At 46.7% G+C, this 13195-nt stretch overlaps 1 protein-coding gene across 6 annotated transcripts in view; it reads right to left on the bottom strand.

The window, feature by feature from the left end:
- ABLIM3 (actin binding LIM protein family member 3) overlaps positions 1-13195 on the bottom strand; it is a 178959-nt gene that overhangs the window by 32492 nt on the left and 133272 nt on the right. For 5 of the 6 annotated variants that reach the window (XM_073801864.1, XM_073801865.1, XM_073801862.1 and 2 more), the window contains 2 exons: positions 9534-9592; positions 7238-7309 (listed from right to left, as the gene is read on the bottom strand). In XM_073801864.1, coding sequence (XP_073657965.1) covers positions 7238-7309; positions 9534-9592 — 131 coding nt within the window. Of the gene's footprint in view, positions 1-213; positions 244-1800; positions 1957-7237; positions 7310-9533; positions 9593-13195 lie in introns of all 6 variants that reach the window. The other variant, XM_033853388.2, reaches the window with a different exon arrangement.

Raw genomic sequence — 13195 nt, 5'->3', positions numbered from 1 at the left:
CATCTCTGGGTAGAAAGGTTCGCTCCCAGCCATCTCTACCCTTTAAGCCACTGCCACTTCCTCCAGGTCATGCTTCTAAGTCTCCCTGTCTCTGCTTGCATTGGGGGAGCACCTTCAGGGGCTTCAGTGGGTGGGGGGTGGAAATTGGGGGTCTGCTTGGTCAGCATAAAGGACACAACTATAGAAAAGGTCTCCTGGAACCAGTTTAATTACCTGGGAGTAGGGAGATAAGGTCCCCAGCGACTTGGAAGCGAAGTTTGAAGGCAGCCATGGAAGGAGTGAAAGGAGAGAGGAGGGCAAGAGGGAGGGACAGAGAGTGGTTACAGGGAGCAGAGAGAAGCCTGCAGCTGCCCCTTGTCCCCCACCCCAGAGAACGGCCTCAGCTCCCCAGAATATCAGCAGTGCTCACGGGTGTGAGGAAACCTTGAGACTATGCTCTTTTTACAAATGGAAAAAACCACAGCCCAGAGAGGGGATGAGATGGCTCGGGGCCCCTCAGGGAAGAAGCGGTAGGGTCTTCACCTGGGCCCAGGCTTCCCCACCGCAAGCTCAGAGCCAGTTCATGGCCCTTCCCTGTGCCTCTACCAGTTCACGCCCTTCTGTGGCTCATAAGGACAGGACCCAGGGCAAGGCTCCCAAATGCAGGGCCAAGCAAGGGCCAGGCTGATGCCATCAATGCAGGAGTTGGGCCGGTGGTTGGGGGCAAGCTGGGGATGGAAGGCACTGCCTGCAGAGGGGATGGCGCTCAGCTCCAGGGCACCCAGGCAAGGCTGGACCGTCCATCCCATGCTAACACAGCTTCTTAAGTTTCCAAGACAAGGCAGAAGTGCAGACTCTTATGTGAAATCTCCTGATGTTTAAATGTTGACAACTCATTTACATTTTAAAAAGACACTCTGTGGGTGAAACAAAACAAATCTGGGAGCTGGCTGTGGCCCCAGTTTGCCATCTCTGGCTTCAGGAGAATCAGCTTCTACCAAACGCTTGGCCCCCTTTTCCTGGTCCATTTCAGAGGCCAGAACTTAAGAGAATCTCAGCATTGGGCGCTTAAACCAAATGGAACCCCATTCTCCTTAGAGAGGAAGGGGATAGTGGTGAAGTACGCATGAGGCCAGGGCTCCTTCTGAAGCTCCAAATGATCTCAGCTCAGGGGCCTGGGGTGGGGTGAGAAAACCTCCTGGGATGTAACCTGTCAGGACCTCCAGGGTAACAGCCACCCTGCCTTCTCCAGGAAACACTTTCTCTTGTCCAGCAACCATTTAATTATTTCAAAAGCCTTCTGATGTGTACTTTTTATGAGTGTCTCTTGCTCTGAGCACAGGGGCTTAAGGCCAGGGGCAGCACCCAGAGAACCTACCTAACTGGGGATTATAAACCTAAGTGGCCACTGAGCACAGCTGGGGATGGGAGCCGTAGGCTATGTATAAAATCTCTCCACTGTAAGAGAAACAACACCTCAGGTGATAAGTGGTCACAGGTTCTTGGCTTTTATGTTGGGGTTCTCAGAGAGTAGTGGAGATCAGGGAGAACTGGGGAGCCCATGTCCCGCCTATAGAGGGAGCTGCTCCCCATCTCTAGGTGGTAGAAAACACTGGTGTAGTGTTACCAGCTCCGATTTTTCAAGAGAAGCCAGATTTTGGATGAAATCACTTGATTTTTAAGTGTCGACTATAAATACCAGTTTAAAAGAGTCTGGGGGCCAACACTATGGAGGCTGAAGTCTCTGTGATGGAGGGGCCTGGGAACCCTGAGGGCCCTCCTCTCCTCCAATAGCCCCAGAGAGAGGGCAAGATGCCATACCTCTCCATAGCCACACCTCTCCAGCATCTCGTCGGACGTGTATCTGGAATGAGGCTCGTAGGAAATGAGGTCGGGGCGTTGTACCTCGTAGATGGACTTAACCTTGGGGAGAGCTGCCAGGTCTTTGTAATTAAGGATCTCATTATCCACTTTAGCCTGAGGAAGAGGGAAATGGACAGGAAAGAAGCAGAAAGATAAGCGGAAAAGGGGAGAGGAAACAAAAGCCAGGCACAGAGAGGTATGAGCTTCTCCAGCTAGGATGGAAGACTCGCAGAATGTGAGAATAAGACAGGTCATGCATTCCACCTGGGCTCACGCTGACACCACATTGACAGAACATATGTGTGAGGTCCTGTGCTGTATAGGAATGATCTCCTCCAAATGTCAGGATGCCTCTGTGTAGTAAGTGTCAATATTATTCTTATTTTTTAGGACAAAAAATTTTTAAAATTTGTATGGAAACACAAAAGACTCCAAATAGCCAAAACAATTATGAGAAAGAAAAATGGAGCTGGAGGAATCAGGCTCCCTGACTTCAGACTATATTACAAAGCTACAGTCAGCAAAACAGTATGGTACTGGCACAAAGACAGAAATATAGATCAATGGGACAGGAGAGAAATGCCAGAAATAAACCCACACACCTATGGTCAATTAATCTATTGACAAAGGAGGCAAGAATATACAATGGAGAAAAGACAGTCTCTTCAATGAGTGGTGCTGGGAAAACTGGACACCTACATGTAAAAGAATGAAATTCAAAAGAATCTAAATATACATTTCTCCAAAGAAGACATACAGGTGGCCAAAAAGCACATGGAAAGGTGCTCAACATCACTAATTATCAGAGAAGCGTAAATCAAAACTATAATGAGGTATCACCTTGTACCAGTCAGAATGGCCATCATCAAAAAGTCTACAAACAATAAATGCTGGAAAAGGTGTGGAGAAAAGGGAACCCTCCTACACTGTTGGTGGGAATGTAAATTGGTACAGCCACTATGGAGAACAGTATGGAGGTTCCTCAGAAAACTAAAAATAGAACTACCATATGATCCAGCAATCCTACTCCTGAGCATATATCTGGAGAAAACCATAATTCGAAAAGATACGTGCATCCCAATGTTCATAGCAGCACTATTTACAAGAGCCAAGACATGGAGGCAACCTAAATGTCCATCGACAGAGGAATGGATAAAGAAGACGTGGTACATATATACAATGGAATTATTACTCAGCCATAAAAAAGAGTGAAATAATGCTATTTGCAGCAACATGGATGGACCAGGAGATTGTCATGCTGGGTGAAGTAAGTCAGACAGAGAAAGACAAATATCATATGATATCACTTATATGTGTAATCTAGAAGGATGATACAGATGAATTTATTTGCAGAATAGAAACGGACTCACAGACTTCGAAAGCAGACTTATGGCTGCCAAGGGGGAAAGGTGGGAGTGGGGAGGAATAGACTGGGAGTTTGGGATTGACATATACACACTACTATACATGGAATGGACAGTCAACAGGGACCTGCTGTATAGCACAGGGAACTCTACTCAACATTCTGTAATAACCTATATGGGAAAAGAATCTGAAAAAGGATGGAGATATGTGTATGTATAGCTAAGTCACTTTAGCTGACTTAGCTACAGTACACCGGTACACCTGAAGCTGACACAACATTGTAAATCAACTATATTCCAACATAAAATAAAAAGTAAATTTAAAAAATATGATTCCTGTTTTCCAGATGAGGAAACTGAGGCTCAAAAGATTCTGCAACTTGTACCGCTTAGCCAGTAGGGCTGAATCCAGCCTTCCAAACCCCACACAGTGAGAGCATCTTCATTCACAGCATCCTTGAAGAAGATGATGAAGGTTGTAGAGACAGAATTAATCACGGCAGTAAAACACTAGCTAACACTTGACCACTTATTGTGAGCCAGACTCCATCCTAAGTCCCTCATATGGTTTAACTCCGTTAATCCATACAACCACCAACTCTAATAGTACATACGAATATTATCCTCGTTTTTGCATAAGGAAACAGGCACAGAGACATCAGTGAACTCGCCCAAGGTCACAGCTAATAAGTAGCTGTACCAGAATTCAAACCCAGGCAGTCTAGCCTGGGAGCCTGCCCCCTCCACTGGCCTCTCCTGGCTTCCCAGGATGGCGAGTTCACCGTCTTAACAACTGGCAGAGGGCTGCACTCAGAGAGCTGCTCCTCGCATCAAACTGAAGCGAGCCTCTACCTACCACCTGCCTTGGCCTGAGTGCAACCCTCTAGAACCACAAGGACTTAGACAGCTTCCCCCGCTCAGGACAGCTTCCATCTCGTGGCTCCTGAAGCCACGTCCTTTCCACATCTGCATCCTCCAGCCATTCCCTCTGTTTCTGGTCACCCGGTTTCTGCTATGGTCAGTCAGGATCTGTCCCACAAAACCACTGTGTCTTACAAGGTCCTGAGATGAGGGAGATTAAGAGAGAATCCAAGGAGACTGTATTATCCTATAACGTTCTCCCAGTGTCTGGGCGGCCAGGTAAGTCTCAGGGCCAAGACTGCCATAGAGAGAGCAACTTTCATAAAGACCTTGGGACTGTTGATGTTTTAAACACTTCCCAAGGCCCTTCCACTCCTTCATCCCCATCCCATCCTACTGCTGTCTGGGCACCGTGCTGTTCATTGTCTGCTCACCTGAGACCCACTGCCCACTCCTCCTGGCCCTGGTCTGAGCTCTGAGGTCCCACGGACTGTGTCACAGGCTCCCTGGCTTTCAGCTGGGTTTGGCTAACGAGGGGCACCTGCAGGCTGAGGCTGAGTGGAGAGAGGGGCTGTGTACATGTCTCCCTTGCACCCGCCCTGCCCGGCCGTGATGGACTTGGCTCCCGTCCCGGCTGCTCTGCCACAGATGCAGCTCTGGCCAGCCCTTCCCTTTAGGCTTAGGGTGGTGACAGCCTCCTGCTGTTGCTGACTCTGGATGCCGCACTAGGTCTTGTGGGTCCCCTGACCCTGCCCACAATTTTGTACACACTCCCTCCACACTTAAACCCTTTGAGGTGTGCCATCTCATTTCTGCCAGAGATTGCCCAGCCCAGACACCCACAACTGTACCAATTCGGCAGGGTGTGGGTAGAGCGAACCTTATTAGGAGAGTCCACTTGCTGAATTGACTGCTGCCTTTTATCATGGGATGTTAGGTTTTGACCTTGAGAGCTCTTGGCATCTTACAAACTTGTCAATATTTATCTGGGCACTTTACTCCAAACCTCAAAAATACTAAATTTATATTTCTTCCTATACTTCCTTGTTTACTGGGTTATAAATGAGCCTTAGGTCTGGAGGCACAGTGATGGAACAGAAGCATCCTAACATAATTAGCCAGGAAGGAAGGAAGAGAACACATTGGGCTGGAGATGATTCTAGCAGTCAGTGGGGAGTAGAGCAAAGTTTGAAAGAACTTGCCCCCTCCAGGTTCACTGATCATTCTATTTTAATACCAAACCTCCGTATTTATGAACACTGAACCAATACTGGATCTCTCTGCCTGTTACTAAATGTCCCAAAAGTGGCTGGATGGATTCTTCCCTGAATTTGGAAACCATGTGTGGAACGGTCTGACTTAAAACGTGGCTCACATGACAAGGGCAGCCATTCCCCAGAGCAGCTGGAGGTGAGAGCAAAATACGGGAGGGGAGACACAGGCCAATGCTGGGATATGCCAGGGGTAACTGGTCTCAGTGGATAAGCCCCCATTTGAAGGGCACAATGGCAGGTGTCTCCAGCTGCTGCTGTTCACCTGTAGCGGGGCTGCTTCTCACAGGGGCAACTCTACGAGCTTCCTCCAGAATGCCAGGGTGAACGTCATCTGGGCCTAACTTAATTCACAAAATTTAAGGCGGCTTCCCAGAAGCACAGGGAGGCCAGCTGGGGGGTAGTGGCATTCTATGCAGCTGGGTGTGTCTGGTAACGCTCTTCTGGAGACATGCGCACGTTTGTCAGTAACCTTCTCACCCTGCGGGCTCTGAAACTAAGCTCATTAATCCTACTGTGGTCTGGCCCCATTCACAGCACCAGGGGAGCTATCATCTCTCTTGTTCTGGACTGGAATCTTCAATGAGGACAGCCTGTGATCAAAGTCTCTTCTCTTTTGTGGGAGCCACATGGCCGTGCTGACCCATATTGAAGTTGCAGTCAATGATAACTCTTACGTCTTTTTTTCATTTGAACAGAGGAAGAAAGGAAAGGAAATAGTCTCATCGATGGGCAGTATCCAGGGATCGCGGACGAAACTGAATGTGGATCTGGAGTGAAATAATGATGAAGCAATGGTGGGCAGGGCCTACTCAGGGCTGGCTTGTTTGGGGACTGTCTCTAGAGCTTCTCATGAGGAGTGGGTTTCCTGCTCTGGACCACTTCCCTCCTTTCTGGTCTTCATGGCCCTTTGACATGAGAAAGGCTGCAAGAGGTGTGCTGACTGCCAGGCCCCTCCCCTGCTCACTGCAGTCCTCTCCAGCTCTGCGTTCCTCACCTCCGTTACCTAACTTCTGTTTATCTCTCGGGCGTGGGCTTAACTGTTTCTTCCTCAGGACTCTTCTCCCAACTGGTCCTAGACTGTCAGGTCCCTCTGTCCATCTGCAGCATCATCAGAGCACCCTGCACTTTTTCTCCCTGGCACTTATTAGAATGGCATCTGATTATCCATGGACTTACGGGGTCAACGTCATGAGGACAGGCAGGTGCAGCTCGCCAGAGCCCAGCACTTAGCCCAGAGGAGACATTCAAGGATGCATTTGCTTAATGAATGAATGAATAAATTACATATCCAAGGGACCTGTGAGGTCATCTGACTCAACTCTCGTCCGTTCTGCCACATCCCTGCAAATGAGGAGTGTCTCTGTGTTTTAATGCCTCTGGGGCTGGGAACTCAGACACATGCGCATAGTTTGATCCATCCCTGGACTTCTCACACGACTAGAAAGCTCTTCTTTATGTTTGCAAACCCTTTATAGTCATGTTTCCACATTCATATGGCTTCTTCCTCCTGTCTGCCTCTTTATCACACGCCACTATCTCCACATCAACATCCCCCCCAAGACCCACTCCAAACACCACTCTGACCCAAATTTCACTTTGCCCTGGCCTCAAGGACTCAGGGGGAAGAGGCACATCATTATTGGTTTCAGAGCTTCTCCTGAACTTGATGTTATCCCCGTAACTATTTACAAGGCTGTGGGTTCCGTGAGGGTCCGTGTCCTCCCTGTCCCCGACTGCATCCTCAGGACCTAGCACGGAGTCTAGCACATGACAGGCACACACTAGACATTGGCTGGATGGAAACCTGACTGCTGTCTTTGGCTGTCCTTAGAGACTCTTTAATTAACAGGCCTGGGGATGAGCAAGGCTGTTCGGTGGCTGAAAAGGGATACATACGCAGATGACTCGGTTGGGTGACCCGATGCTAGATCCAGGGGGTGAGATGGAAGTTTCAGACGTCCGCCTATGCTGTGGGAGAGATGAAGACAGAGGTTGAGAGACGGCATGTCCAACCTTGTGGGGAGGGGGGAGATGCGGCTATAAGAACGCAGTTCTTCGGGGAACATTAGCAATACTGCTGAAAGCACTCTCTGGCTGTTTCTGTACTGTCTCTTTATTTTCTGCCTTTTTAATCAATGTCTGATTGTGAATGAAATTGGAAATGCACAGGACTTTATGCTGTTGAACAGGATTTTTTTAAACATATTTTTAATTGGCCTTTTAGATAGGAAGCTACTCATAAAACTCTTCATTCTGGCTTATCCCAGTCAATAGTGTATTTACTTTAAAGGAATAAAACTGGTTAGCATCATTCCTTAGCAGTTTGTTTATACAAAACATAAAGGTAGGTTAAACGTCATGTAATTGCACAACATACTGATTCTTTTTATAGTGTATCCATTGCAAAATGACATTAACCTAAGTGAGAAACTTAAAAAATCTTTCTCTGGACAATGGCAATGATGGACTCATGGCTCCTTTAACAGAACAGCACGAAGTTTATCTTGCTGCATCTAAGAGCACGATGTGGTTAAAAAGTAAACAGATTGGAAATCAAGGACCGCTGGTAAACTATGCGATGTTAGGGATCCTGAATTCCTGATCTGTGAAATGCAGGGGCTGGTCTCAAGGACTGCTACATTCCCTCCCAGACCTCCCATCCTGCAACTTAAAGCATTCTAAGTTGGACTATATAGCACTGCTTCCCAAACTGTAGACTGTGAGCTAGCGTGGCTCTGGGGAGATGAATTTTGGCAGAAAGTTTGATAATACTGAGTCACAGAGCGAGAGAATAAAATGTAAAATTCTACTTCAGTCCCCTTGGTTAGATCAAGGAGGAAGTCTTAATTTGGTCCTAATACATTTCAATAACAATTGCTAATTCCACCTTCCACACCTCACCCACCCCTCCTTTTTTTTTTAAATAAAGAGAGTTCAGGTAACATGATTTAGCTAGAATTTCTAAGAGTTATTGTTATGAAATATTTCATTTTCAATGAATTTATTTTAGGGTTAACCTTCTATTTATAAAAAATAATACTGGTTTTCCACTGGGTGATATAAAGTTTTATTTTAAAATAAGTTTGATGAAGTAAAAAGTAGTGAGTTGACGTAAAGAAAAAAATGAAGCATATAATAATACGGGTGATACACAGATACAGCAAAAAGCATCGGGGTTGTAGAGGGATAACTGAAATTTGAGAAATGCCAACAAAGAGAAGGAAACTGTGGAAGAAAAGGACAATAAGGTTTTCTTAGACCTTAAAAGGGAGAGGCCTTGGAAGAAACAGGGGAAAAAACTCACAGCTCAAAAAAAATATGCATCAATAGACCACCAGCTCTTTCACAAATGAAACAGATGAGATGGCAAAGGGGATAATGTTTAACCAGCTGGTCAGAAATTGTACACATGTGTTTTTAGTTGAGATTCTAGCAGGTAACTTTAATAGCGTCCCAAGGGCCAAGTTGATATCTGGGGGCCAGAGTGTAGAGACACCCCTGCACACAACCCAGGTCTCCCCTCCATACCATCAAGGACTCAGGAGCTGTGCCCCACCCCTCTTGCAGTCCTTGGATCAAGAACCCAGAGTCACAGGACTTCCTAGTACTTGTCAGAGCACAGTCACTCAGAGGGACACAGGTCCTCAGCTGCTCTAGCGTGTGCCTGGGGACGCTGGCTGTGCTTCTGCCCGGTTGCATTACTGTGGGCAAGTCACCGCCCTCTTTAAGGCCTTGGTTTTCTCACAAGCAAAGCAAAGACACAATTCCTAACCCACCTGCCCAATGGTGTTAAATCAAATCAGACGGTGGCTGTGAAGATGCCTTGCAAACTGTCCATTTCTGTGACAATTTTAACCACTGTTATTAATGACCTTCGGCTGGGGAAAAACCATGGCCTACGTGCCTCAGAGAGGTCACCATCTTGGTAAGTAATGGGAAGGGTATAGCCTCACCCCAGAAACACTAAAAACTCACATTCATACAGTGCTTTACCATTTTCAAAGTGCTCTCACATCCAACGTCTTAATCCCTTCGAAAACCCCATTGAGGTGGATGTTACTATTAAGGAAATCCAAGGATACAGGCACACATTTGAAAGTGTACACACTAAGGAGTGACTCTCTAGGAAAGCACAGTGCCCCCAGCCTGTGGCTAGAAGTAGCTGGTTTGGTATCACCACCAGCTTGCTTACCTTTAACTTCTTCTCTGCCCGGGCTGCCTGTTTGCAGATGGGGTGCCAAACCTCAGAGCCTAAGGGGCCAGGAAAATAACAACGCCTCAGACCTTTCACACCTACTAGAATTTGGGGTCTCTCCCCATCCTCCACCTCCGTTTACTCCCCTGCACGGCAGCCAGGAGGACCCCCTGGTTTTCAGATCTCTGCCGCCACATCGATTCAACCACCCATGCACTCTGCCTGTCCAAACCCTGCCCTTCCTCGAGGTCCACCTCTCACATGACATCCTGTGATCCTTCTTACCTGGCAGCTGGGAGTGACTTCTCTCTCCTCTATGATCCATCGTTCTTTGTCCCAGCAATATGGTCTTAAAACATAGTAGCTTGTGGATGTATCACTCCCACTAAATTAAGAGCTCCTTCTGGGTGGGAGCTGAGCTCTCTTCATTGCTGGGTCTCCCATGGCATCCAGCATGGGGCTTTGGTCTCAGCAGAGGCCCCGTACATGTTTGTGGGGTGATTACATGAGCGGACGATCGGCAGTGAGTGACACAGAGCAGGTGGTCAATAAATATTTGTTGAATGAATGAATGGCAGTGGAGGTGAAATAAAGTGACAGACTGCGGTGAACTCCAGCCTTCCTTTCTCTTCAAAGACTTAACGACAGTCTACCAGAGCTATCACATTTAAGGGGAGGGGGTGTCATGATGTATATATTCTGCTTGAGAGCACTATCCTGACCTGCTAATTTCTAAGAGACTCCAGACTCTTCAAACTTAGCATAGTCGGCTGCCCACATTCTCTTGTGGATGGGGGTCCAGTTGGCCAGCCCCAAATCGGAGAGGCCAATTTGGAAAGGCATGAGCAACAGGTGGCTGGTCATGTGCTGAGAAGAAGCCCCAAATATTACACATTCCCCAAAGAAAGGACAGGTGTCCTGGATTAGAGGGAAAAATAGGAACATATTATCCCTCTGGTGCCACTGCTCTTGTAATCAACCCTGAAAGGAAAGGAGCCAGCAAATGGCTAGATTCCTGAGCTCCCAGATGGCATTTGTCTGACTTCGTTTTTAGAATATCTTTTCCATTATGGTTTGTTGCCTGGAACCCCTAGGACTGGATACTGGCTAAGTGACAGGGGGGTGGTGTAAGGTTGAACAATGAGGGGTAAAAACATGGTGGTGAGAGGAGGGGCCCAAAGTAAGGAGCCCTGCTGGGGCTCTGCTCCGTCCCACTTGCTTCATCTGAATAACAACAAGGAGGGCTTTGGATGGTCTTGGAGATTATATCTTAAAAATCCTAATTCTAGGGCCAGTTTTGTCACTTGTGGGATGGGGCTCTCTGATTCTTCTTTGCTGATGTTCCTGGGTGTTCCTAATGGGTTCTGCATGAGATTACTTCCTTCGAATGTAAAGTGCAATGGCTCTCAAAGCCCAGTAGAGGGACCCTGGGTCTGCAGCTTGATTCGGCAATCTTAGGGTGTGTCCACTACCAAGTGGTGGGGTTGGGATCCTAGCTTCGGGAATTATTAGGGAGACCATTTCTGGTCCTCTCCGAGTTGCTGCTGAATCCACCAGAAGTTGTTTATTGCAGTGGCTTTGGCAGGAAGCACGTTACAGGTCACTGTAGGAAATGGATCAGGTGGACACAGATGCCTCAGAAGGTTGTGAGATTAAGTGAAAGAGGCAGAGGCACAGGGAAGGTAAAAGGAAGGTTCTCAGAGGGGGAAATGGTGTGTAAAGCGAGGGCATCAGACTAGATGGTCTCTCCATGCCATTGACGTATCTGTTCTGAAATAAGGCTGAACCACAGATGGCTTCAGCATTCTGCATACGGGAAAGCAGGTTTTTATAAGAAGTGTGTGTGGGGGGTGGATGGGTGGGGGAGGGATCAAAAGGGAGAAAGAAACTATAATTAGAAATTTTAAAAAAGCAGAAGTTTGGGTTTTGGCAGTATATCATTTAAATTAAAGAGGGAAAGGATTTGTTGGAGGTTAGCAATGAACTTAGGTAAATGAAGGTAAGAAAAGATGATTTGTTCATGAAGACCCCTGTAAGATTAGGGTCTGCATATGTCATCAGTCAATAGCTCTCATCCTAAAAGACTACCTGATTCAGAAATGAATGAGTGACTGGTTGGATCCCATCTTCGTATTTTAGAAAAAGAGACAGACTGATATGCACCCACAGGACAACGGTAATCAGGATGGAGAGGTGACTCAAAATTAGGCCTTAAGGCAGGGTCTTCTCCATGGAGAAGAGAAGACATAACAGAATGGGGAAAAGGGTTTTTGAATATTTTAATGCTTCTCTGTGGGAAGAGAGATTAACTTGCTCATCATGTCTTATAAAGTAGAACAAGGATTAAGGGCAGGGGAGTGGGAAGTACAAAGTATTGGGTGCACTTTTTGCTTGTTAGACTCCTGATTCCACGAGTTACACGCTCATCCTCTGAGACTATCACCCACAATTCCAGATTCTGCAGTTAAAACCTCCTGTAAATGTGATGGAAGTGAAGGATTAGCTATTTCTGTATCAGCTGACTCAGAGATAGCAACCTAGATCTCCAAAACTGTCCCTCAGCCAGGCATTAAGGCTGTTTTTAATCCTTAGCGGAGTCAGCATTCAGCCTTCTCTCTCTGACTGGTTACAGCACACACCATACCTGTAACACTGTGGATTATTTAAGGTTTGGGAACCCACCCACCTCTCTGCCAGGCCTGTAAATTCAATTTGCTAACACCATTTTTTTTTTTTTTCACATTAGTGGAGATTACAATACCAAAGCTGGAGCTGGTGCCACAGTCTTCCAGAAGCCCAGCCAGGCTTACAGACACAGCAGGGACTGAAACCGGCCCACCCGAAGGTTCTGTTTGGCCAACGCAGTGTTTTTTGTTTTGTTTTGTTTTGTTTTGAAGTATTTTTGAAGATGAATGCTTTCAGACCCTGCTGTCTGCCTCCTGGCCTTTCTCGCTCGTTTAAGTAGGCATTGAGTTTTCAGCTTCTGATCCCAGCCAGATGGTTAGGTTTCTTCTCTGGATTTCTCTTGATCATAACAGGGTGAGGTTTCCGAGCTCTGCCTTTATGGTAGAAGCACTATCTTTCTGACACAGCCTTGCTAGGACCTTGGAAAGGCTCCTTTAAAATCCACCCTCGAATAAACAAGCGTGGTGTATCCATATAATGGAATATTATTCAGCTGTAAAAAGGAAGGAAACACTGACATATGGAGCTGGAAAACATTACGCTAAGTCAAAGAAGATAGACACGAAAGGCCACATCTTTATGAAATACCCAAAATATTCTGTCTTGACACAGAAAGCAGATTCGTGGCTGCCAGGGGCTCAGGGGAGGGGAATGGGGAACACCTGCTTAATGGCTATGGGTTTCCTTTTGGGGTGATAAAAATATTTCAGAACTAGATAGAGGTGGTGGTTGCAGAGCACTGTGAATGTACTAAAAGCTCCTGAAGTGTTCACTCCGAAATGGTTGATTTTATGTGAATATTACCTCAATTAAAAAAATTCCTCCCCACCCCCATCATTAGGGGGACCACTTCTGTGAACCATGGGGCACTCTTCTCTTCACTTGCTACTAAGTGTTCCAATCTCAGCAGGAGGAAAAAAGTGAGCCCTTTTGTTGAATTTGACATGCAATAACAACAATATCATTGCTATAAT

The sequence above is a fragment of the Tursiops truncatus genome, chromosome 3 (genome assembly GCF_011762595.2).
Source record: "Tursiops truncatus isolate mTurTru1 chromosome 3, mTurTru1.mat.Y, whole genome shotgun sequence".
NCBI classification, from domain to species: domain Eukaryota; kingdom Metazoa; phylum Chordata; class Mammalia; order Artiodactyla; family Delphinidae; genus Tursiops; species Tursiops truncatus.
This window is presented reverse-complemented; position numbering and strand designations above follow the sequence as displayed.